The sequence below is a fragment of the Bombus terrestris genome, chromosome 11 (assembly GCF_910591885.1).
Source record: "Bombus terrestris chromosome 11, iyBomTerr1.2, whole genome shotgun sequence".
In the NCBI taxonomy this organism is placed as follows: Eukaryota; Metazoa; Arthropoda; class Insecta; order Hymenoptera; family Apidae; genus Bombus; species Bombus terrestris.
The window spans coordinates 7809414-7825104 of record NC_063279.1 but is presented as its reverse complement, the minus strand read 5'-3'; the positions used below and the strand labels follow the sequence as shown (position 1 = coordinate 7825104).

The 15691-nt window shown below is 37.6% G+C and overlaps 1 protein-coding gene and 1 long non-coding RNA gene across 4 annotated transcripts; one reads left to right on the top strand and one right to left on the bottom strand.

Annotated features, from left to right (window-relative positions):
• Positions 1–887: 887 nt before the first annotated feature.
• On the bottom strand, positions 888–15172 carry LOC100644492 (neurogenic protein big brain). The gene is made up of 4 exons (XM_003399026.4): positions 14172–15172; positions 13405–13531; positions 3694–3901; positions 888–3138 (listed from the first exon to the last, which is right to left on the bottom strand). Exons 1-4 carry the CDS (start codon positions 14479–14481, stop codon positions 1999–2001), a joined length of 1785 nt encoding a protein of 594 aa, XP_003399074.1. The 5' UTR covers positions 14482–15172; the 3' UTR covers positions 888–1998.
• LOC125385943 lies at positions 4205–9141 on the top strand. 3 transcript variants are annotated; one of them, XR_007225711.1, is made up of 3 exons: positions 4205–6819; positions 6970–8483; positions 8582–9141. It is a non-coding gene; the product is annotated as an uncharacterized LOC125385943 (long non-coding RNA). The 3 variants fall into 3 exon arrangements; XR_007225710.1 differs by lacking the exon at positions 8582–9141 and having other exon boundaries at positions 4205–5134; positions 5220–6819; positions 6970–8545; XR_007225712.1 differs by lacking the exon at positions 8582–9141 and having other exon boundaries at positions 6970–8033; positions 8109–8545.
• Positions 15173–15691: the final 519 nt, after the last annotated feature.

Below are 15691 nucleotides of genomic sequence, written 5' to 3'. Positions count from 1 at the left end.
TTCCGTTGGTATGGTATACAAGGTGTCTCAGGAATTAATGGCCAAACTTCGTCATGGACATATGAAGAGTATGATAGGAAAGCCATAAATATAAGAAGAAAAGATAAAGATAAATAGACTGTTGATGCATTTATAGAAAATTTGAAAGTGTAAAATTCCACAAAATGTACAATATATAAAATATCCATAGTATAGTGCTTTTTATAATACTTGGTAAGTGAAACAATTTTCTATCGAGGTTTTATTTGTTTAATTATATTCTCAAAAATATGAATTTGCATAAAAACCTGCAGTCTAGAGACAATTAACGAGGTCTCTCTTTTCTTTCCTATCTGTTAGAAACAAAAGCTGATAGAAAATGATAAAAAGATCACGTTAATGAAATATTATTTTCTTATTGTAAGTCTATTATTGTTTCCTCTGTATTATATATTTTTATTGTAAGCTAATAAACCTTTAAATGATCCATGTGCATATAACATTTTTTGCTTGATTATATCCATAGAATATAACTATGAGATTTTGCTTCTGGAATATCCTATACAATTATTGGCGCGCAGACGTACGTTAAACACAAAAATCGTTTATACCATAATAAAAGCGATATTAATCTATGTAAAAGTCTGCTGTACGATAACAGAAAATGTAATCTCCAGTGCAAAACAGTATGTTAAGTTTTAGTTATTATTTTTATTCTGATTTCGTTATTAAGGTAGATTTTAATTTCCTTCAATAGATGTCGCTTTTCTTAATATCACTTTTAAAGCAGTTACGAATTAATGAGGATATTGGCAAAAAATGACGAAGAAAATTGTTTGTCAGAATATTTAACATACGTATGTATTTTGACTTATTTTCCGTAATTGTAGCAAAAAATAAACAAGTAATTCGTTGTTTTAGAGACGTTTATTGTCGAATCTTTTTGCTAGATACGTACATATATAAAGGTAACAATAATCCTACTAGTCCTATAATCTATAATAAAAATAATAAATATAAAATTCAATATATACAAAAAGACTGTTTCTCGAATTCTATCGTTCTTTACGTTCTCCAAATATTAATTCATAAATGCTCATACTTCCATCCATTGCATTAAATTACTTTATACCATATTGACTTTATCTCTTAAAATATAGTATCTTAATACATACATTGTATGATGTTTAAATAGTATAAAGTTTGTCTCACTTTGCTAGACCGAAAATCGATCATATCGATTTATACGAAACAGAGCAGATGCAGCAAAGATTCTCAAATTTGACCTTCGATATATAATAAACTCTTCTTTTTCTCTTAAATGTCATATATAAAAAAGTATTTGTGAGATCAGTCTTGTGTGACAAAACACTGATTAAAATTCTAATCAGTTTGCTTTATCGATTGATTCAAAAGTTAAGAGTTTGATAATTAACGATTCAAAAATCAAAGTTTATTGCTTTCGAATGTCTTCTAGATAGCCGTACAACGATCAATACTTTGATAGATTGTGACAGTTAATTAAAAAATTAATCTAATAATGCCCGACGTCGGAGAAAGCGAAAGGCCTATATGTCCCATGGTGGGAAACGATGAAATAGCTTCTTCAGTTCATTCAATTCATCACGACGAATCTCGATAAAAAGATCTTTACAATTGTCACTGAAAGATATCAACACTAAATCCATTTCTAGGGAAATGCGGTAAACATTATTATTCCTTCCAAAGTCTATGGGACATTGTAATCTAACCATTATCAATATCAGTATTATTTTCTAGGTTATTCCATTCCTCTATATCCTCCTGCTATCATCATCACGCTACAAAATGGCACTACAATATCTCTTTTTCTTAACGAAATTTTCAACTTTAATTTCGAATGACATTTTATTGTCCAACGAACTTCTCCGTTCTTTTGACAACCACTACACGTCTTTCTGAAGCTGCTAATAATCATTCAGCCAATCATGTATGTAGCAGTCTTATAAAAAATGATCACCAAATCCATGAAATTTATAGTCAATATTGAGGATTTGGCGAATTTCTTTGAAAATTATTTTGCTGGTTCTGTTGCAATGGCCCAGCTGGACTGGGTCTTCCTTGTTCGCGGTACTGAGGAGGACCAGGTGGTCCGTTAGGGGGACCCGTTGATCCAGGAGGTCCAGGTACCTTTCCGTAATTGCCTCGCGTCGAACCTTGATAACTGCCATACGCAGAATCGTCACTGCGTCTAGAAATATGCCCGTACATGCTTTCCGGTCTTCTAGAGTTTGCTGCGTTATCAGAGCAGGTGGATATCGTTCCATTCTGATGCTGCTGTTGTTGTTGCTGCTGTTGCTGTTGTTGTTGTGGCTGATGATGATTTTGAGTGGAAGATTGGACATTCGGACCTGATTGTTGAGAATTCTGACTACTCGGAGGAGGAGCTGGAGCTCGGCCATATATGCTGGACCCCGTAGATACACCATAGATACCATTCTCCCTCGTACTAAGACTCGTGGAAATTCCTCTGATTCCATAAATGCTCTGCGTGCACTGTTGCAGTTGATTCTGCATATTTTGGTTGGTACTGTTATGATTTTGAGAATTTTGATTCTGACCATTTGATCCATTTTGCTGTTGACTATCTCTTCCTGAATTTGAACCTGTTTGACCTATTCTAATCGGGTACAGGCTTTGTGCGGGGGCTAGAGGACCCGGTTTGGGGATCATTAGGCCGTCTCGGGCTCCGGAAGTTGATTTAGCGTATACACTTTGCGAACGATTTAAATTTGCCCTGGTTAAGGGTGGGGATTTACAGTAGAGCGATTTGGTTCCCCCGTAAATGGATTCGACACGTTCTAAGGCTGTCGGAGGCGTACTGTAGATCGAGGAAGATGCTCCAGCAACTGGGCGATAGGTTGCATAGGCGCTGGGAAATTTGGGACCCGTTGGTTTGTCCAGATCGTCGTAGGTGTCCTCGTCGGATCTCATTGATGAATTGTCACCGTCATCCATATCCCGTGGGTCTCTAGATCGTTTGGGATTTAGAACATACTCGTGAAGAAGGGCTGCCACTGCGCTTCCCGACAGTGGACCTACCCAGTACACCCAATGGTTGTCCCAACGATTGGTGACGAATGCTGGTCCAAGTGCGCGTGCGGGATTTAAGAATGGACTCTGAAATATAATTAAAAATATTTGTTATAATTTAGTAGTGATTTATTCATCTATGTTCTTTCTATTTATATAATTGTTATTCGTGTTTGTTTTATATTTTTTAAACTGTGTACAGGACGGAAGTGATATCGAATGCACAAGTTAACAAACGTGCATTTCTTATGTTCCTGTTTTCTTGTACGAGGCACGGTAAAACGTATTTTTTTGTTTGGAGTATATTGTACACGCGTTTCGAAGCAGGTGGAACCGAAAGATTGAATTCTTCTTTTCTCTTTTCTTTCTTTCTTTCTTTCTTAGTCCTCCCTATTCGACATTTCCTTCTCTGCTAAACTGCAGGTGCTGTTTAAAGACACGAACGTGAGGCTGATTCGAAAGGAATCGAGAGCCGCTTTGGATAGACCGGTTACGGAAAAGAATGCGTACAACGGAAGGTAAAATAAGGAAAAAAAGGACTACTTTCTTAGACGTTCTCATACTAACACGATGTTTTTCTCTTTCATCAACGAGAACTTTGTGCTTTAATCGAAGCTTGGGCCGAAAGCAGTATATACTTACCGAAACCAAAGTGGCTGCCGTGTAGGCTGCAGCTAATACGCCAGCTGGTTTCGAAGAAACTGACATTGGTAGTATTTTTGAGCATTCTGAGGTAAAATGAGATAGGACAATCAGCACAGAAAGTGCTAATTCTACCAAGAGCCTCTCGATAGGCCCTCCGAGACGACCTACGGAAGTTAAGGTCTGCGTATTGGAAGGTGTAGTCACTCTATAACAAATAAAATTGAGTTACTTAATTATTGAATGCATTATGTAGGTAAAAAGAATTAAATAAACTTAGGTTATAATAGAAAAGTGTAAAAGTTATCGATCAGTTTTCCAAAATAATTCCTGCGTATGACGTGTCATAGTGTAATATACAATGATTTTCCTATTGAAGGTTATTGTAACAGCGACACCCGGCGTAGAAGCCCCCTGCAGCAAGTCAGTCCCAGCGGTGTAATGTTTATATTAGCCGGTGCATCGTCGAGCCTATGGGCTTCATTCATCGCTCCTACCCCACCCCATCGACGTGTTTCTTTTGCATATAACCTCGTTAATTTTCTCAGTTCGTACAATCACACGGGGCTACAGACACATGACCTTTTGTGTTTTGGACTGTGACCACAATGGTATTGGACATCAATAAGAATTTCATATTGGTGAATCTCGATTTATGATCATTGCTCACTGATAAAATTAAAATCTTATATTTTGTACTTGATGTTTTAAAAATAAAATACTCAATAATTTATCTGCTAAAAAGAAAAATTACAAAATAATGGAATTTAGGATTTTAATATTTAAAAGTCATTAGGAATGTTGCTTGCTGAATGTTAATGCGAAGTCTTTTAGAAATATGTTTTAGCGCGTTGTATAATATTAACATTAATTTCTTTTCAGACGCGTGCCATTTATCTTGCGTGGACTAATAGAAACAATCGAGTTCAAAGTAATTGATACACGAGATCAATATTAACAAAAAATTAACAAGGTGAACCTCTACATGCAGGCGCCTTTCGAAGCGCAGGATATGATGCAGTTCTGAGGGAGAAATGGATCTAATTTTACCGCTAAATGCACTGAATCCCTGTCCCTCTGAAATTTATTGTCACGTATATCGGCGAAAATTCTCCCTCGTTTAGAGTGTGATGCAGATAGGAGCTCCCTTTCTTTCTTTTTCTTGCTCTATTCAGCCTCTTTATGTCGAGAGGCCTCGTGATCGTGTCACGAGAGAGCGAATTGATGAAATCAGAAATGCAGATCACGACGGCACAATTGGGATTAAATGTATCGTCTGTGGTTGAGGGTGGAAACAAGGAAAAAATGAGATCTCGCATCCCTTTTAGGGCAGCCAGGGTGATAAGCGGATTTTTGATCGATCTTTTTCCTTTAGTAGACAATAGTCACATTGGTCATAGCAACTTTTTATGCTGAAGCTAATGTGGGAAGATAATATTCTGTGAGTTTTTTTTTTTTTTAATATCATGATACGATATTATATTATGATACTATATAATATGATATTATTTTTTATATAATCGTAGGTAATTGCTTTTAGAATATACTTTAATATTTAAAACGCGTTTAAAGAGGCCGAAGGGACTTCGTTCCATTTTAATCCCCTTTAAGAGACCCATTTTGGCCCTAGACAGAAAGGGAACACTCTTTGCACCTACTCTTTGCTGTCAGAGTGCGGACTAGCCTCCATTTTCTCTACTCTAAAAGCCTTCTTGTAACAAAAAGCTACAAGTATAGCCTGAAAATATTTCAAGCAATCCTACTTGAACCTTACATTAGAAGTAATACTTAGAAAACCAGTAAATCCTTCATTTTCCATCATATACCCTTATCTTATGATTATCGTTTAAAACTGATCTCTCTCTTTTCAGAAGTCCAATATAAAATCTGAATAAAACTCTAGGATACTTTTTTGGTCCACTGTCATTCGATATTTCTTAGAAGAATTTTATAAGGAATGTTCCCATAGCTGACGGTCTTTTTCTCACGTTTTCCGCTCGAGAAGATACGGTCATTCAGCCGCGACTCATTTCGTCGTTTAATCCTACATGCACTTGACTCGAGAGACCGCGTGCAACCTGTGCCCTATATTCGCATGGGGGTAACTGAACCCCAGAAACACCCTCAAGGGTCCAGCGAGGGCTACAACGTTTAAAATAAATTTCAATTCAGAGCCAGAAGGGGTGTGTATCACTTTCACTAGAACTCTGTCGTGTTTAACGAGCTATTGATATCTTCCACCCACCAGAACTCCCCTCTGTAGAGTGGTTAGGATATATACGTATGCAAGCTACGTACTCTAGTCGTTAGCGGCCCCTTTCCTGGCCCCCTTTTTTGACCAGGAAAACCGCCACATGTGTGTGATATGTGTTAAAGCCCAGGCGAGATCTACAGTGATTCCATTCTAAAGTCTTGCCCTATGGGAAAGTTCAGGTGCTCCGGTGGTTGTGGTTAAACCAGAAAATTAGGTTCACGGTGAACTAGCGATGTAGGGCGATCGATTGTGGGAAGTTTTGCAAGAAGCTTGACCAGTCTTCCCTTATGGGACAAACTGTATCGAGTGTTACGCCTGATGGAATTGCATTCAGTGAAATTTTATGGTGTATAGAGAAGCAAGTATTTTTAGCATATTTATTCGAAGGTAGCCTGAATACGGGTAATATTTCTTTCATTCTTTACGGTGTCCGGGCCAGTTTCCTGTCACCTTCTTTTTAAAAAATCGTAGCGAGGAGATGAGGCGATTAATTCCAGACATTTTTCTTCAGAACAGTGCAGTTTCCTGCACGAACATCATCGACTATAGAAATCCAAGGCGACAAAGCACAGGAATTCTTTGAAAGGACAAAACAGTTCGAGCCTCAGATTTCTATCCTGCTCGTCGTGAATGGGAAACATGTGAAAAAGGGGCCAGGAAGTGCGTACACCCACGAGGATCCATTGCGACACAATAAACGCCGCTGACCGCGTTTTTCTTACTTTTATCCTACGTTCGTTCATCGAAGTTTACGTTTCAATCTTTAACGCAAAATTAGAATTCATTCATTGAGAAAAACTTCTATCAATTAGAAAACTCTATACTCTAAATTATTCCTTTATAAACAGATTCAGTTATGTATAATTAAAAAGGTACGATATTTAATCATCTACTTTAAAATGTTATAAAAAATATCTCCTCCTTAAATTTAAGTATCTAATCTGTGTGAAAGTTTTCTTATTACAATTTTTAAAATTTGTTTAATCAAATGAAACTAATTGCATGTACATATGTCCTTTTAGCCACAAATGTAAGAACACCAAAGATAATTAACAATGGAGAAAATTCCACGTACCTATTACACATACAACCGATTCACTAGGGCGATTATACCCTGGCAGATTCATGGCGGCGATATCTAACAATAAGTTCTAAAAGAATCTTATTGACCTGTTAAGATACGAGAGAGAAAGAAACCGTGGCAGCTGGCCTGGAAGATCGTTGCGGATCCTCCTCCTTTATAGAATCCTATATAAATCGTGGACCGTGCCTTTCTACGAGGAAACACGTGCCAGCCACATGTTGCATAAAAGGAATCGTCAGTGGTCCTTTCGAATATCCATAGCGTAAAGTCGCAATCACAAAGGAGCTTTAGAACCCATAAATGATTCTCTTTCGACCGAAGGATACGAAACAGCGGCAGATGTTTTACGTCTTTACCTCTTCAAACATGTCGAATTCGATATGTACACGCGTTTCGGAAGGACATGAGATAACAATAGTTGTTTCGTCTTCCGAAGCTTTGGAGAAGCTTAGTTAATCGTTAAAAAACTTTCGATATTTATAGTATTATCATTTTGATTTAAAGAAAAATTCTTTGTGCCAAGATATTGCTTAGAATATTTTCAAGTACAAAATTTGTAACTCTAATTAAGGTTGTATAATTTTCAATTCGAATTTCATATGAATGTGCAATATGAGTTGTATTAACATTCTGCAAAACCTAAATTTTATTGTATTTGCAATAAAGGCTATATTCTAAAGTGTTTGAAGAAATAGTTTTTAGTCATCTTTTTAGTTGGCAAAGAAATCATGATTGTTCACGCACTCACGTTAAGAAATGGATTTCATGCAGGGCCAACAGGCTGGCTGCGCATGCATCTAATCGCACAACCTACGATTATGGAACAGAACGATTCTTAAGAACGAACACGTGGTTGTGACCATCTGTTAGCATCCTGCTTCGTTCATCCTACCCTAAGTTAGAGCTACCCTTTTCGCCTTGCTAGTTCTTTCCTCCTGCACCTAGAAGATCGACACATAAGCATCAATCTTTTCAAGGCTATTTGATTTCTTAAACTCCAAGGTAATCGTACTTATATTTTCAATCTTTCTCCAAAAGAGAAGAAAATGATATATTATAATTATAACAAATTTTTAGGACAAATTGAGAGCTGTTTAAATTACATCGTATAACAATAAAGTAATGGACTATTAACTAGAAGAGAATTATAGAATACAGAAGAATAAAAAATGCACAGAATAGAATAAATCAATAACATAACACAATAACAGAACAGAAGAAATCCTGAATCCCGAAAATTAATCCTCATAAAATACCAAAAGCAATTTATATCGAGTTTCTCACAGAAGTTTAAACACTAAGGATCTCAGCTTCTTATCACCTTCACCAACTCTTCATGAAACCACTACAAGGAACACAAGGCGTAAACTTTCCCAGCATGCAATACGCTCAAATATTTAGTTTAGGGGGCGACATCGTGCGCTTTTAGCTGAGAGTCAGAGATTTTAAGAGGTGCGTGAAAGACCGTCACATGTTCCCCGCTTTTTTGCTCATCATCAGCCGCTCCGAATTTATTTTTACTAACGAAGAGCGTCGCCTACTTGTCACAGGACACCGTCGACGACTGGAATAACATTTCCACGGAGGAATAACCGTCACATACGAGTCAAAGTTGTAAAAGCTAGAATATCGCGGAGATCGTTTAGGCGGGCCGCTTTGTGTCCTCGGTAAAAGGTGTTCCAAGCAGGTAAAACATTCCTATTGAAACGGTTCTACCTGACCCACCTGGCTTTCACGCTACATTTTCGGCTCGACAACAGTTTCTCCCCATGCATATGGGTATCAAAAAAGGACTAGCTACATAAAACGCAGAATCTCCGATAGCTAGATCAAAAATATGTCGCGAACAATCTGTACATATATTGAAAACAAAATTTTCGTTAATTACACTGATTAGATAAAAAAATTGAAGTATCTTTAATTTATAATATTCAAGCACGAGTGTATCTTTGATAGTTAATAGCGCATATATACATATTTGATTGGTCGACGAATTATCTTCAAAGAAAATTCGAAGGGAAGTCCTAAGTTGGCTGAAAGTATTGGAGAAGGTTCTCGAAATCACAGCTTAAGAACCCAATATCGAAGGCTTTCGGAAAAGCTTGGATATTACTAGTCGACTGTAAATCTCTCCCTTTGGAAGACCGCCTTCATTCGATGAATGATATTTCTCAACCGTGACGTATTTTCTTTGCATGTATGTCAATTCTTTAAAAATACGACGCTCGAAGTCGAGCGATTTATTTTTTATCTTTCATTTTGTTTTATTGTATCTTTCATTAAGATAGATTTCAATTCGATTAATCACATTGCAGTTTCGAACGTGGTCATAGAGCGACGTGACAAGAATTAATTGCTCCGGATTTTGAGACTAAACGTGGCTGGGTGTCATAGATAGTTTTGGAGAACAGGAAATGTGCGACGGGGCTGTTTCTTCACTGGACATCCGGCTCGCCACGCGTCTGCGTGTGTCTTGCTTGACGTCACAACACACACCTGCTTCCTCACAGCTGTTCCCCAGTCCGTGGTGGCAAACTCCTTTGACAAATAGTTTTATACCAACGCGTCTATCTCCCTTTAGAATTTTTCTTTTTAGAAAAATCTCGGTTGGCGTGCTTGGACTATTCCTTTCGTTTCACAAATAAAAAGAGAATTGGATATGGATTCTTGTAATAATTATTTGACTTTATAAATTATATCGCACATGTGTTTCAAATGCCCTATGTCAAAAGAACATCAAAACCATCACATCAGGATGTCAAGGGCAAAGAATGTGAAATTACAAAAATAATATTTAACCATTGTTTTCTAGAATTTATTCTTTTTATCAACATTATAAACAGTTTCTCATTCTTCCTGAAAATCTTATTTCGGTGGCGTTACTTTAGAAAAATATGTGCGATATGGTAATTTATTATAAATCTTCATATCCTTTCCTGAAACTTCAAGCTTACAATCAATTTTTTATGAAGATATATCATGGATCTTTTTCTTTACGTATCTGTATCGTGGAAAAAGTATATAGGAGGATAATGGGAGAATCTTGTAACGTGTTGATGAAACGATACTAAATCCTTTCCGGATAGTTAGACTCGCGATTCTCCCATAATCTCTGGGTCGTGTCAGTTCGGTTTACGATTTATCTGCTCGGCTGCCTGTCCATTTCATTTTTTATTTATATTTCAGGGAAGTATCGCACTGGGAGCTACCAACCCTCTATGAACGCAAGGATACGTGTTTTACAAACGCCATATACACACACACATACGGCATCGATTGACCCAGTCGCAACAGATGCAAGAATCGTGTTATTTCCTTCTTCATCTCTCCCGCTACCGCCTCTTTTTCCTTTGACTCTCCTTTTTTCTCATTGGGATGCACGTATTCCCCAGAGACATTTCTGGAAGGGATGACGAACCCGACTGGTTAACTAGAGTATTGTTCGATTATTATTTCGGTACATATCGCGCACTTGTTATCTCTTTGTGCGGTCATATGGTGGTCTAAGGGTGATCCCACCGCGGATGACAGATCTGTCGTATGGAATCGTCAGAAGTATCAGTGTTCATCCACAATTTCATACTACGTAATATTTCATTCAATCCATATAAGGAACTTTTTACGAAGAATTATTTAAAACACAAATTTTAAATCTAATTTATATCATCTTAGCTTTCGAGGTTCAATAATCATGGTTATTTCTTTCTCATAGATATTTCATTTTGAAACAGTCATTAAGGGAAAACGTCGTAATTTTGTCAACACGCAGAAAATCTTTACGGATGGATAATGATGTTCAGGACGTATCTGCGGTGAATCGTACGGGGTGTTTTTACCTTTCCCCGACCACAGAGTATCGATGGTGTTCACGAGGGTGTTCAGTAAGTTATTATACAGGGGCATTCTTCTATTCTATGGCTCTCATGGAACAACATCAGGGGTCTGCAACTTCAATGCAACCTGTGCCAACCTGTAATTTCCGGTCGTAGAATGAACAATCCCCAGTTATCTTTTTACATCATTACCAGTTATCATATCATTAATTGCATCTTCATTCATCTTCGTACTATGTATTCCTTTCTATAATTCTTTACGATTTCATCTTCTTAGATATATCAAAGACGACATTCCGAAGAGACAACGACGAAGTAAAGGAATGACAGAAAGAAAAAGTATAAGAAAGAAGAAAGCGAAGAAGACGATGATAAAAGGAGAAAGGGAGGACAATGATCCTCGAGAACGCAGAAAACATCTGCTCTGGCTCCGGATCGCAGCGTGTCCTCCTTCAATGAGAGGCGATTGCGTTGTGAAACTTGTCCCACCTCGGCGCGTATAGGTATTCATTATCCTCGTCTCTGGTGCCTGGTCGATCCTTTTTCCGCACGATCTTTTTTGGTCCATGGAACATCTGCGGCAGCTGCGAGGCGGTGGCCTGCCGCAGCGTACACGGAACGAGGCAGGTGCTTACCTTCGAAGAAGCTTCTCCATCTAGCCCTGCCAATTACGCGTGCCTCTTTCTGCCTCTCCCACTCTCCCCCTGTCTCTTCCTCGTCTCCCTTCGTTCTTCTCTTTGCAATTTTTTCACCGATACCCGTTGAATAACCGAGTATAATTAAATAGTCTGAATTATGGTTTCGGAGCGGTCGAGTATGTTATAATAATCTATCGAAGTTTTGAGGATTAGATGTTTGCCTTAATAATTACTTGGTGTTGCAAAGAAAAGTTTGATGATGTTTATCTTATACGAAGTTAATGGATCATTACAATGAGACTTGTACTCTTTGATACTACATCATACATCGTGGAGATACACATAGGAGACATCTATATTATCTATAATTTCTTGAGAAAAAGCGTACACTTTAAAGTATCATTTCTACGCTTCAGCGAATTTAGAATTATCTTGGATAACCCATGGTAATTCTCAACAAAAGGGAGAGCAATTGTTTTTGAAAAACGAGAAGGAAGAGAAATAATGATCCATGTCTGAACTACATTTTTTATCGTAGTATCTGTTCTCTGTCTCTCTACGATAACGGTCGAATAAGAGATTTGACATAAGTGATGGTACCTTGGAAGTTCGTCGTCCCCATCTTCATTTTTTTCTCACCCTCTTGCGACGCGAGATCCTTTAACCACGGGCAAAATCGAGGCACGTGCACCAGGTTGCACACGGCCAATCTCTTTCTTCTCTCCATCCAACCGGAGAGAAAAAAAATATTACAGCAGCGTGCTCGCGCGCTCCTGATCATCGCCTGCTCGCGAAAACTTGCTGCCCCGTTGAATTATAGACTATCCACGCGGGCTTTATAGGTTAATAATAGAGACGTGAATATCGATGAACATATAATAACGACTCGTGAGTACTTATTTTAAAGTACAAGTATAAATCAGCCAGTTCTTACAATTATATAGTTAATAGCCAGCAGCCACGTAAGAAGATATAAAGCATTCTACAGAGTGACACAAAAGTAACGCAATACAATGTCTTAAATACCTGAAAATGATTTGCTATGAAACATGTAGCTTATACTTATATATTTCAATTTGTATATTTTCAGTAACTCCTCTTGTACATCATTTTTTATATATAATTCCAATTGAAGTAAGTAAGTAGAAGTTTCTAAGCTGTAACTTTGAATCGTTTCAGATCCAGCGGGCAATTTTATGCTCTGTTCAAGACACACGTACTCGAAAAGCAGCACATATAGTAGGAAGGCTTCTCAAGGATTCAGCTAGATATCAAAGAGATTCACAGGAAGAACATAGTTATTTATATTGCATGTTAGCATATGAAGATTACGCAGAAATGTATGTATATGCGTTACTAATCAACCACGATCGACTTATCTCAGGTAGGTTATCGAGAAGGCCCTATATACCTTCTTACATTTCTCTTGTCTACTTTAAACAATTTAAATCTTAGTAAAGATTCTAAGAAACGGATGTGTTTATTATTTACGTAAAAGGTGTATGACGGTGGTACCGTTGATTTCAGAGGGCTTTTAAAAATGGTTAAGACATCTTGAAGGGACGGGAAAGCTTCCGGGGCTCGACTATGCGGCCTTCTCGGATTCCATATCTAGCAGCTGCCCTCTTAGGGCTCCGTATCTCCGATTTTTTCTACACCCTGTTGCTTTCGTGTGTGTATATAGACGCTCGAAGGAAGTTTTTGCTTTGAAAAAAATATTGCGTTCAACCCTTTTCACTCAAAGTGTCAAAATTTATAGACTTCTGAACTATATATTATGGAAGTTGAAAAACTTATTAACTACATTTGTTTTAACTACTATATGATAATGATATCATAACAAGAATGCAAAGGGTTGGAAACTGTTTATTGGTCTTGTGAGTTTTAAAAGCAATCACTCACCCATACAGCATCGCAGCTCCGGCTATACCGCCTCCACACTGTGCGGCGATGTACAGAGCAGCTCGGAGGAAGGAGATTCGTCGACACAAAGCGAAAGATAGTGAGACTGCTGGATTCACGTGGCCACCTGCATGACAGATATTTTATTGCGAGTTTTATTACAAGTTTAGCATATATTTTTTTGTACAAGATAAACGGAACTTATATTTTATATGTTCTATATATATATCAAAACAGAAATTATACAAAATAATATATCTATATCAAAATTGCTAATAATAAGTTTATATAAGACTTAAATTAAAATCGAAGCATATTCTTGAAAGGGACACGAATATGTTTTATTTAGATGACAAGACGGACAATAATGAAACAGATTAGACAAGAATTCCAAGATGTAAGCCTGAAATACTATATTATATGCCATCTAGGGCACTCTCTCATACACGTTCCGATGCACGCGTGGTGTGCTGTGTTTCTATCGGCCACTATAATCGGTTAATGAGTCAATCGAGAATGAAACCATGAGGACCGAGTACAAATGACGCGACAGTGTGAATGACAAAAGTTTTTGCCTCCGGTATAATATCGCCCATATCCCGAAAATTGTTTTACAAATGGAAAAGATGTTAAAGTAACAAATTTATTGGATATATTATTTTGAAAATGTGGTACTATCAAAATTAAATATATAAATGACTAGAAATGTATTAAATTACAGGTAATCCTCGAAAATGTACGAATATCATATAACGCAAAAGACTTACCACTGATATGACCAAAGATGAAGCAGATCGCCGAAATCGCAAAACCGGATGCTACAGCGGTAGCTAAGACAGAGAGTCCGCTTCCGGAAACTGCGGAGGATGCGGCTGCGCCGGATACAACGAGACTGAAGAGAAAGGTAGCGAAACACTCTACAGCTACTGCTCTCCAGAGTTCCAAACTGCGAGCCTCTATCGACATAGGTGCTTTCTTCTCTGTTAGTTCCATGTTATTTTCCTTCAGGGAAGAAATCCTCGTAAGCAAGGTCACGATGTGACCATCTAACTCTCTTGAAAACGTTTCCGTGGTCATTTTCCCTACTTAATATTTATTAAATTTTTCAAAGGAGCAATGTAAAATAATGTATGGTAGTTTTTTGAGTTCTTTTTAAAGCATTCTTCCTATTCTATCACTTTTAAGATGCACCTATGTGTACAAAGTCACTTATTCCACACTTTCACGTGATGTCGAGTGCTCAATACGATTTGAATGGGATTCGCGGGAAAATTACAAAGTACCGATACAATGGAAGAGCACGAGATCGAACGAGGGGCAACAGCGAAGCCGATGTTGCCGGAATGGCAACGTGCTTTCGAGTGACAAGACGATCGGCGAACAAGTGGGCCCCAGACTGTGCGAGTGCCTCCACCATCGCACCGCCCCCACTCTTCGACCACCGCCAGTGCATCTGTGCCTGAACCCGAGGAAATCGGGAGGCAACCACGCGCAGCTTGTCCCGAAAAAGTACGAAATGATAGAGGGAGGGTGTTCAAGGTAGAATCGAAGTGTTAAGACAGGATGTGGTCAAGATAGTATTTGAAGAGTAATTGTAGTACTTCCAGAGGATTGGATTCCGTTCAGGTTTCATATTTAACCCTCTAATACTATGCAACTGCATAGAATCCCGTTAACAGTATGCTGGCAAAATTACATGAAATGGTTCAAAGACATAATTTTATTAGCATAACATAATAATAGAAAATTATTAGAAAACACGAAGAACAGAGTATTATCACTTAAGAAATAAAAATAAAAAATAGAGTATTCCAATGTTCTATTCCAGCTTTTCTATTAGAAACATGTTACTTAATAAAAAGTAAATTATATTCTGCTCATAAAATGTAAATTTTTATTTTTCAATTAAAGTTTTGTAAGGTATGTATTTGTTAAGTTCGTATATTCCTGAAAGACAGGAATATACTTTAATTGGAGCAATATTTAATTTTACAAGCATGAGTGAACTATGAACGACAATGAGCATTAAAAAGAATAATTACATTTACCAGGGAGAATGTCTTATTCCCACGAGTTCAAAGACTATTTTAATACCAAAGTTCCCACAAAAAGGGATGCATGCACGACGGGACGCAAACAACGATTATAATAACGTCCATTTAAATCAACTTTATACAGACGCCGGTTCAGGATGGACTGAATGTTGCGTCCAATAAATTTGCATTTACCGCAAACTCTCCAAACTTGAATATCTCGTAAAACATGCCAAACTAAACATCTTAAAATA

Excerpts from the sequence above, each read along its gene's own strand:
- LOC100644492 (XM_003399026.4), bottom strand. The coding sequence starts at position 14,481 with ATGACCACGGAAACGTTTTCAAGAGAGTTAGATGGTCACATCGTGACC. Across the intron at positions 13,532-14,171 it reads CATCTTTGGTCATATCAGTG|GTGGCCACGTGAATCCAGCA; the intron begins GTAAGTCTTTTG and ends TCTGTCATGCAG. Across the intron at positions 3,139-3,693 it reads CGGCAGCCACTTTGGTTTCG|AGTCCATTCTTAAATCCCGC; the intron begins GTAAGTATATAC and ends ATTATATTTCAG.